Source organism: Salvelinus fontinalis, chromosome 27 (assembly GCF_029448725.1).
Source record: "Salvelinus fontinalis isolate EN_2023a chromosome 27, ASM2944872v1, whole genome shotgun sequence".
NCBI classification, from domain to species: domain Eukaryota; kingdom Metazoa; phylum Chordata; class Actinopteri; order Salmoniformes; family Salmonidae; genus Salvelinus; species Salvelinus fontinalis.
In genome coordinates this window covers 36,509,734-36,520,275 of record NC_074691.1, presented here as the reverse complement: position 1 = coordinate 36,520,275, position 10,542 = coordinate 36,509,734, and the positions used below count along the sequence as shown (strand labels likewise).

Sequence of the window (10,542 nt, the reverse complement as noted above, 5' to 3'; positions counted from 1 at the left end):
ATCTTGCCAGTGAAGTGAAGTAGTACTTTCAAATATTTTTTACTTAAGTAGTTATTTGGGCTATCTGTACTTTTTATATTTTTGACAACTTTTACTTCACTACATTCCTAAAGAAAATAATGTACTTTTTACTCAATACATTTTCCCTGACACCCAAAAGTACTCGTTACATTTTGAATGCTTAGCAGGACAGAAATGGTCTAATACACACCCTTAAAGAGACAATCCTTGGTCATCCCTACTGCTTCTGATTTGGTGGACTGACTAAACACAAATGCTTTGTTTGTAAATTATGTCTGAGTGTTGGGAGTGTGCCCCTTGCTATCCGTAAATTTAAAAAAAACAAGAAAAGTGTCTTTTCTGATTTGCTTACTCTAAGGAATTAGAAATGATTTTATACTTTTGAAACATAAGTATATTTTAGCAATTACATTTACTTTTGATAATTAAGTATATTTAAAACCAAATACTTTTAGACTTTTACTCAAGTATTATTTTATTGGGTGACTTTTACTTGAGTCATTTCAATTACGGTATCTTTACTTTTACTCAAGTATGACAATTGGGTACTTTTTCCACCGCTGAATCTTGCTATACTGTCAGTGTTACTGCCATCCTTAAAACGTTTGTACCTGGAAGAAAATGCGCTGATGCTTCTAATTTTGTCTAAGGCAGTAACTACATAGAATAATGGGACAATGGCTTTGAAATGGAGGGGGAAACTAGCTCGTAAATGCCCATTATCATTTGTTTTCGTTCCACACATGAGACGTTTTGACTATCGACAGATCTCAGTTTACACACCGGAGTATGTTTACACAGGGATCGTGCATATTTTCTTGAGTGTCAATAAAGTTTTTTGAAAATGTAATTGACGTCAGCATGTCCCCAAAGCAGAGGCAAGACAGCGGATGCAAAACATTTACCTGTTCATCGGATACATGATTTCAGCGAATCTATTATAGTTATTTACGAATAGGAAACGTACCGTTGTTGAACTACTGCAAGCAAACATGTGGCTGAATGTTAGGCTATCAGAAGTATGCCTTTTTCTACAGGCTATGTTTATTTTAGCGTGCTGTTTCAGTGATATGGAATCGGGGCCTATGGCGACGAGTGGCTCTGTTCAACCAAATGGAGATCGTTTCAAAATCGAGGGTCGGGCAATCGTTCCAGGGGTGAAAACTCAAGACTGGATTTCGTCAGCCCGAGTCACGGTAGAGGGAGAAGAGTATATAGGCTTCTTTAGGTAATACTTTAGCATTGGACGACGAAAAACAGCTCGTAGTTACAGCGGTAGGATTGTTGTGCTAACTTAGGGCTAATGCTAACCGGGGCCCTGTGCTCACGCTAGTGGCTATCCTCGTATGCTGTAATGCAAATTTTTAGTTGACAGCTAGCTAACCTTATCGGTGTTATCATCGCAGTCTATGGTTTAAACAAATGACTGATGATTGAGATAGAGAGTTAATTGAGACTGCTTAGTGTCCAGCGTTTCCATTTTGGGTAACGTAGTTCGCTAGTTAACTAATTATTCAGAATTTCGGACATGCATAAAGATGGCGGCCTCCATCTTTCAAATTCCTAATTTTGCTATGTTCGCCGTATTATACAGTGTTCGCCATTGAATTCCTCCATCTTGACATTATGCACCTTGGCCATTGACAGAAGCTCTACACCATTTGTTGTTATATTATCCTCCCCTATCCTCGCCAAGGGCCCCAACACCTGTTATGAACCCATTTAGCTCATTATAATACTAGATCAAACTGAACTTGGCTACTGTATGATGTTTATTGATGCCTTTGAAATCCCTGACTTACTCTGTCTCTCTGCAGAACTGATGGAAGTTTTGTCGTTAATGATGTTCCTTCGGGATCCTACGTTGTGGAAGTGATCTCACCTGGATACAAATTTGAAGCAGTCCGTGTGGACATCACGTCTAAGGGGAAAATGAGGTACAGTTAGGGCTGTGTCTGTCTTGAAAGTTTCTCAGTCAGTAACTGTCATGCAAATAACTGCTGGGCTCTGGTAATTGACCGTTAATTAACATGGAACAAGTTTAGCATAGCCTAAAAAGCCACTGATTTGGACCTTTTGGAACATCTACATTTTAAAAGGTCTAATACAACCATTTAATATAGCATGCACATCACAATACATCCATTATTTATTTTAGGCAGGTCTAAAGAAACGATATGATATTCAGTAAATGTAGCCTATTTCAGAAGAACAGAATAGCATATCCGAGTCGTCCTTATGTCAGGCCCTGATCTGGCTATGCCATACAGTATGGCTGTGGGCTACTCTAGTTCATTTAGCAGACAAGATTCGCTTATATACTGAGCCAAAATATAAACGTAACATGCAACAATTTCAAAGATTTTACTGAGTTACAGTTCATATAAGGAAATCGGGCAATTGAATTAAATACATTAGGCCCTAATCTATGGATTTCACAGGACTGTTGGTCACAGATACCTTTTTTTAATGTAGGGGTGTGGATCAGAAAACCAGTCAGTATCTGGTGTGACCACCATTTGCCTTATGCAGCGTGACACATCTCCTTTGCATGAAGTTGATCAGTCTGTTGGTTGTGGGCTGTGGAATGTTGATCCACTCCTTCAATGACTGAGAAGTCACTGGATATTGGCAATATCTGGAACACTGTCATACACGTCGATCCAGAGTGTTCCAAACATGTTGACACGGTGACATGTCTGGTGAGTTTGCAGGCCATGGAAGAACTGGGACATTTTCAGCTTCCAGGAATTGTGTGCAGATCCTTGAGACATGGGGCTGTGCATTATCATGCTGATACATGAGGTGATGGCAGCAGATGAATGGCACGACAATGGCCCTCAGGATCTCGTTGCGGTATCTCTGTGCATTCAAATGGCCATCGATAAAATGCAATTGTGTTAGTTGTCCTTAGCTTATGCCTGCCCACACCATAACCCCACTGCCACCATGGGGCACTCTGTTCTCAATGCTGACATCAGCAAACTTCTCTCCCACACAACAACATCACACTGCCATCTGTCCGGTACAGTTGAAACCGGGATTCACCTGTGAACAGCACATTTCTTCAGAGTGCCAGTGGCCATTGAAGGTGAGCATTTGACCACTGAAGTCGGTTACGACGCCGAACTGCAGTCAGGTCAAGACCCTGGTGAGGATGGCGAGCATGCAGATGAGCATCACTGAGAAGGTTTCTGACAGTTTGTGCAGAAGTTGTTTAATCCTACAGTTTCATCAACTGTCCTGATGGCTAGTCTCAGATGATCCCAAAGGTGAAGAAGCCAGATGTGGAGGTCTTGGGCTGGTGTTGTGTTGTGAGGCTCGTTGGATAGTATGAAGAATACAATTGTATGTAGCTGAAATAAAATAGAGGATATTTGTCCCAAATGAGGGAGTGCGCACATGCACCTATTCTTGAGCTGCTAACAAAGTGATCGTGGGAAGAGATGTTTGATGTACCCATTCCATGGCACATGGTTTATGAATTGATACGCAAAACAACGCCGGATTCAAAACTTCAAATTTTTAAATTACTATACAAAATTCTTGCAACCAATAGAATGTTATAAATATGGGGGATACAATCTTCTCAGCTCTGCAGATTCTGCTGTGAGGAGGCAGAGTCATTAGATCATTTATTTTGGTATTGTCCATATGTAGCTCGTTTTTGGTCACAGGTCCAGGAATGGCTGAAGAATTGCAACATTTGCCTAGAACTAACTGCAGATAGCAATACTGGGTGATTTGAAAAGCCATAGTCAATCAATAATATAATAAATATTTTAGCAGACATTTTTATTTTTTATTTACAATCTGTAGAAGCTATGCGAATAGGAAGATTCAAATCTTTTGTGAAGCATCACAGCACAGTTGAAAAATATATGGAAAATAGAAATCCAAAATGGATGATGATGGGAGGTGTTGAATGGAGCTGAAGGGTGGGACTAATACGATAACCAATGTAAAACATACAGGGTCTGTAAAAGGTACATTCATGGCTAAAAGTTTTGAGAATGACACAAATATACATTTTCACAAAGTGCTGCCTCAGTTTGTATGATGGCAATTTGCATATACTCCAGAATGTTATGAAGAGCGATCAGATGAATTGCAATTAATTGCAAAGTCCTTCTTTGCCATGCAAATGAACTGAATCCCCCCAAAACATTTCCACTGCATTTCAGCCCTGCCACAAAAGGACCAGCTGACATGTCAGTGATTCTCTTGTTAACACAGGTGTGAGTGTTGATGAGGACAAGGCTGGAGATCACTCTGTCATGCTGATTGAGTTCGAATAACAAACTGGAAGCTTCAAAAGGAGGGTGTTGCTTGGATCATTGTTCTTCCTCTGTCAATCATGGTTACTTGCAAGGAAACACGTACCATCATCATTGCTTTGCACAAAAAGGGCTTCACAGGCAAAGATATTGCTGCCAGTAAGATTGCACCTAAATCAACCATTTATCGGATCATCAAGAACTTCAAGGAGAGCGGTTCAATTGTTGTGAAGAAGGCTTCAGGGCGCCCAAGAAAGTCCAGCAAGCGCCAGGACCGTCTCCTAAAGTTGATTCAGCTGCGGGATCGGGGCACCACCAGTACAGAGCTTGCTCAGAAATGGCAGCTGGCAGGTGTTAGTGCATCTGCGCGCACAGTGAGGCAAAGACTTTTGGAGGATGGCCTGGTGTCAAGAAGTGCAGCAAAGAAGCCACTTCTCTCCAGGAAAAACATCAGGGACAGACTGATATTCTGCAAAAGCTACAGGGATTGGACTGCTGAGGACTGGGGTAAAGTCATTCTCTCTGATGAATCCCGTCCGATTGTTTGTGGCATCTGGAAAAAAGCTTGTCCGGAGAAGACAAGGTGAGCGCTACCATCAGTACTGTGTCATGCCAACAGTAAAGCATCCTGAGACCATTCATGTGTGGGGTTGCTTCTCAGCCAAGGGAGTGGGCACACTCACAATTTTGCCTAAGAATATAGCATTGAATATAGAGAGCAACTTCTCCCAACCATCCAGGAACAGTTTAACGAACAATGACTTTTCCAGCATGATGGAGCACCTTGCCATGAGGCAAAAGTGATAAGTAAGTTTCTCGGGGAACAAAACATCGATATCTTGAGTCCATGGCCAGGAAACTCCCCAGACCTTAATCCCATTGAGAATTTGTGGTCAATCCTCAAGAGACGGGTGGACAAACAAAACCCCACAAATTCTAACAAACTCCAAGCATTCATTATGCAAGAATGGACTGCCGTCAGTCAGGATGTGGCCCAGAAGTTAATTGACAGCATGCCAGGGCGGATTGCAGAGGTCTGGAAAAAGAATGGTCAACACTGCAAATATTGACTCTTTGCATCATCTTCACGTAATTGTCAATAAAAGCCTTTGACACTTATGAAATGCTTGTAATAATACTTTAGTATTCCATAGTAACATGGTGGGTGGACATCAGAGTGGGTGGACATCAGAGTGGGTGGACATCAGAGTGGGTGGACATCAGAAATAGAGAAAGGAAGGACTAAAAACAAATGAAATATAACTATTGTAAAATAGATTTTCTGTAAAATGTGTATAGGATATATAAACTGAAGGTCGAAGCCTAAGTGTTTGTTGGTTTTCTCCAATTGGGGCAAGGGTGGTGGGGTTTGTGGGGAATAATAAAGGTATATTCAAAAAAATAGTATTTCTATATATGTATCTGTATGTATTTATGTGTATATATATGCATGCGTGTATGGATATATATATACACTGCTCAAAAAAATAAAGGGAACACTTAATGCACATTTGTGGCCTGCTGGAGGTCATTTTGCAGGGCGCTGGCAGTGCACCTCCTTGCACAAAGGCGGAGGTAGCGGTCCTGCTGCTGGGTTGTTGCCCTCCTACGGCCTCCTCCATGTCTCCTGATGTACTGGCCTGTCTCCTGGTAGCGCCTGCATGCTCTGGACTACGCTGACAGACACAGCAAACCTTTTTGCCACAGTTCGCATTGATGTGCCATCTTGGATGAACTGCACTACCTGAGCCACTTGTGTGGGTTGTAGACTCCGTCTCATGCTACCACTAGAGTGAGAGCACCGCCAGCATTCAAAAGTGACCAAAACATCTGCCAGGAAGCATAGGAACTGAGAAGTGGTCTGTGGTCACCACCTGCAGAATCACTCCTGTTTTGGGGGGTGTCTTGCTAAATGTCTATAATTTCCACCTTTTGTCTATTCCATTTGCACAACAGTATGTGAAATTTATTGTCAATCAGTGTTGCTTCCTAAGTGGACAGTTTGATTTCACAGAAGTGTGATTGACTTGGAGTTACATTGTGTTGTTTAAGTGTTCCCTTTTTTTTTTTGAGCAGTGTATTTACCCCAAAAATATATGGGGGATTGGAAATGATGCAGACAATTACACTGATGGAAGCAACATTCTTTCCGCAATATTAAGCCGATCCACCCCTTTTAAAAAAACACACAAAAAACCAAAGTGATAATTTCAAACACGTCGTCCTATATGCTTCATTTAGTTATTTATTCAACTTTAGTTGTGATTCAAACCTTAGGCTATTTGTTTAGATTTTTAATTCATTCTAAGACTGCATGATTCGAATCTAATGATTTAAAAAGTTACTGGCTGCATACACTTCATCAGTCTCTCATTCACAATTTGACAAGCACTTGATCATATTCTCACCCATCAAACTAATCTTAATTTAATCTGGGTTTTAGCATATACCCTACTAATATTTTTTAAAATCATAAATAACTCTACACAAGTCATCCGTAGCCTGCACTCGAATAGCAAATGTAAGAAGCACTTCCAGCTATTACATGTTTAATATGCGTAGGTTGGCTACACTGGTTCTAAAGTGAAGTAAAGTGCTTATCAAAACATATAGGCCTCTGGGCTAAATGGTGCATGCGACTATGAATTGAAAGAGCCGCAAAAAATGCATAAGCTGTTTATTGCCTTGGACTGCACACGCTGTGCATCATTCACAAGTGATAGTATTCTCACCCATCAGACTTTTCTCAGTGTAATCTTGTCTTTACATATGCTAAATGGGTGCAGTTGGTAGATGTTTAGTGCAGGGTGTTGGTCAACCGAAAGTCGTCTGTTCTTTCGACCAATCGATTGGTCAACATTTTTAAGGGTGTATTTTTTTCCATATATAGACACACCCTATGTGTTTTAATAAAGTCCACTATATGCATTGAACTTGTCTGACACTTTAAAGCTTACGGTTTGATGAAATAAGACCAATGCCTCAAGAGGGTGCCAGAGATCTAGATAACCAGAAGGGGGAAAAAACATCCTGACCCAACTATTCACCTCCCGCTCCTGCTGGCTTTCGCAGACTTTACCATTACTTTCCTGAAGTTGCCGGTAATAGGTTAAACAAGCAGTCGGTGACCTTTCTCATGTGGAATGGCAATTTATCTTACCATTTCTACCGATCTGCATGCCAGTTGCATGCCAGTTGCATCTCCAAAAGCATTGTCATGTGGTTAATCAGCTTCTGTCCAAATCTAAATGAAATAGATACAAACCTAAGAAGTAACTTATATTGCCAATTATGTATAAATATGCTACATAAAGCCAACAAATAAAAACATTGCAACCTGTAGGTAGAAAATATCCAGATTTTTTATTTTTTTTTAATAGACATCCTGTAAATCACATTGGCTACACATGGCCTGTCCGCAATGAATTTGAAACATTGTATCAACTTTTAACTTGAGTTCGGCCCGACGCTTGCTCTAGCGGAGTTTCACGCGGCAGTGAGTTTGGGACAGACAGCTGTAGGCTATTTGCTCAAGGTATAAGAAGCAGTGCTTGACTTGGGCAGGACCTCACCAGAGCTGAGTACCTCTTCTCAAAATCTACTGCTTCAGCTCCTGTTCCTCTTCATAGAATATTAGCTCAAAAGCATTGTGAAGCTCCTGCACCTAAATATAAAGCTGTACCAGCACCCAAAATGAGTACAGGAACTCATTTCAGTCCAAGTCACGCACTGATAAGAAGTAACCAGGTAGGCCTATTTTATGACTTTTCCTCTTGATCAGAGCATAATATTTTTCCCTTTCACGCTGAGTGGTTATCGAAAGAGAGAGAGCTGGAAAGATGTTTTAAATACATTAAGGAACTATTGTAATTCTCAATGGATGTAAAAACAGACTTTGTTTGCTTGTTGTTTGAGGTGAAGAGAACATTACTTTGAGAAGCATCCCATTACTGCTCAACCCCCAAAAAAACCTTGCTCGACCAACAGCCTAACAATCGACCAGTCGACTAATTGGGGTCAGCTCTAGTTCGTAGTTTTGTGCAGGGTATGAGGGTTGTTGAGGGAGGCAAACAAAACTGCGTTTTGTCCAAATACTTTTGTCCACGATTTCCCAGTGAAAGTGCCTCAGTGTGAGTCTAGTGTTATTCTGAGTCCGGGAGAAAGGCCCTTGATGTCTAGTGTTATTCTGAGGCCGGGAGAAGGGCCCTTGATGTCTAGTGTTATTCTGAGGCCGGGAGAAGGGCCCTTGATGTCTAGTGTTATTCTGAGGCCGGGAGAAGGGCCCTTGATGTCTAGTGTTATTCTGAGGCCGGGAGAAGGGCCCTTGATGTCTAGTGTTATTCTGAGGCCGGGAGAAGGGCCCTTGATGTCTAGTGTTATTCTGAGGCCGGGAGAAGGGCCCTTGATGTCTAGTGTTATTCTGAGGCCGGGAGAAGGGCCCTTGATGTCTAGTGTTATTCTGAGGCCGGGAGAAGGGCCCTTGATGTCTAGCCTCTTTGCCAGGCTCATAGCTAGTGTACATGGCAGGGAAGGAGACGACTTGATGTCTAAGCGGTGGTTGACTTCACAGGGCCCGCCTGGTGAACTTCATCAAGACGTCCGAGGTGATCCGCCAGCCGTACCCGCTCCAGCTGAGGTCCTCTGGGCCACACACCTACTTCATGAAGAGAGAGACCTGGGGGTGGACTGACTTCCTCATGAATCCCATGGTGAGATGATCAGATGTGAATGACACACAGAACAGCGTTTACTGTGTTCCTTGGCGCTTGAACTGTAGGAGGTTCATGCTGTGTCGTCCAATGCTGAGTAAAGTGAAGGTGCAGCTTTGTGATTGGTTGAGAGTCCAACTCTGCTAGTAGTTATAGTATTACTGTTTTGCAATTGCTTTAGTGTCCCATGCATGCACCCAAACGTGTCACAATGCTCCTTCAGTATCCATGGCACCCTAACAGGTGACATTTGAATAGGGCCTTTTTGCATGTCATTTGCATGATGTTATGTACTAGTGAGTAATAGACACACAGAGGTCCCCTCGCGAGTATCAGAAAAAACAATAGAAGCTGGTCCTTCCTCTGCTGATTAATACATGTCTCTATTTCCCTAGGTCATGATGATGGTCCTTCCTCTGCTGATTAATACATGTCTCTATTTCCCTAGGTCATGATGCTGGTCCTTCCTCTGCTGATTAATACATGTCTCTATTTCCCTAGGTCATGATGCTGGTCCTTCCTCTGCTGATTAATACATGTCTCTATTTCCCTAGGTCATGATGCTGGTCCTTCCTCTGCTGATTAATACATGTCTCTATTTCCCTAGGTCATGATGCTGGTCCTTCCTCTGCTGATTAATACATGTCTCTATTTCCCTAGGTCATGATGCTGGTCCTTCCTCTGCTGATTAATACATGTCTCTATTTCCCTAGGTCATGATGCTGGTCCTTCCTCTGCTGATTAATACATGTCTCTATTTCCCTAGGTCATGATGATGGTCCTTCCTCTGCTGATTATCGTCTTGCTACCTAAGGTTGTCAATACCAACGACCCTGAGATGAGGAAGGTAAATACCTTGGTACTTTTCTAGGCTGTAGTAGTGAAATCGGTAGCCTCTGTCACAAGTAATGAAATGATATATGGAATTTCAGCTGATGGACGTGTTACATACATTCTTTGTTACATTTCCTAGCCTCTCTCCCCCTTACAAGAGGTTTATTTTGTATTTATTTTGGCAAGTCAGTTAACCTGTCTGGCGTTCCGCTAGCGTATCCGCTAGCGGAACTCCTCCCACATTCCACTGTGCGAAATTCAAAAGATATTTTTTAGAAATATTTAACTTTCACACATTAACAAGTCCAATACAGCAAATGAAAGATACACATCTTGTGAATCCAGTCAACATGTCTGATTTTTAAAATGTTTTACAGCGAAAACACCACATATATTTATGTTAGCTCACCACCAAATACAAAACAGGACAGACATTTTTCACAGCACAGGTAGCATGCACAAAACCAACCTAACTAACCAAGAACCAACCAAACTAACCAAGAAACAACTTCATCAGATGACAGTCTTATAACATGTTATACAATAAATCTATGTTTTGTTTGAAAAATGTGCATATTTGAGGTATAAATCAGTTTTACATTGCAGCTGCAATCACAGCTACCGTCAGAAATAGAACCGAAGCAGCCAGAGTAATTACAGACACCAATGTCAAATACCTAAATACTCATCATAAAACATTT

The 10,542-nt window shown here is 41.5% G+C and overlaps 1 protein-coding gene across 1 annotated transcript in view; it reads left to right on the top strand.

The window, feature by feature from the left end:
- Positions 1 to 864: 864 nt before the first annotated feature.
- The window catches only part of LOC129825510 (ER membrane protein complex subunit 7-like), a 12,109-nt gene continuing 2,431 nt past the window's right edge, over positions 865 to 10,542 (top strand). The window contains exons 1-4 of the mRNA XM_055885663.1: positions 865 to 1,249; positions 1,839 to 1,958; positions 8,869 to 9,007; positions 9,774 to 9,854. Coding sequence (XP_055741638.1) covers positions 1,014 to 1,249; positions 1,839 to 1,958; positions 8,869 to 9,007; positions 9,774 to 9,854 — 576 coding nt within the window. The 5' untranslated portion in view covers positions 865 to 1,013. The remainder of the gene's footprint in view (positions 1,250 to 1,838; positions 1,959 to 8,868; positions 9,008 to 9,773; positions 9,855 to 10,542) is intronic.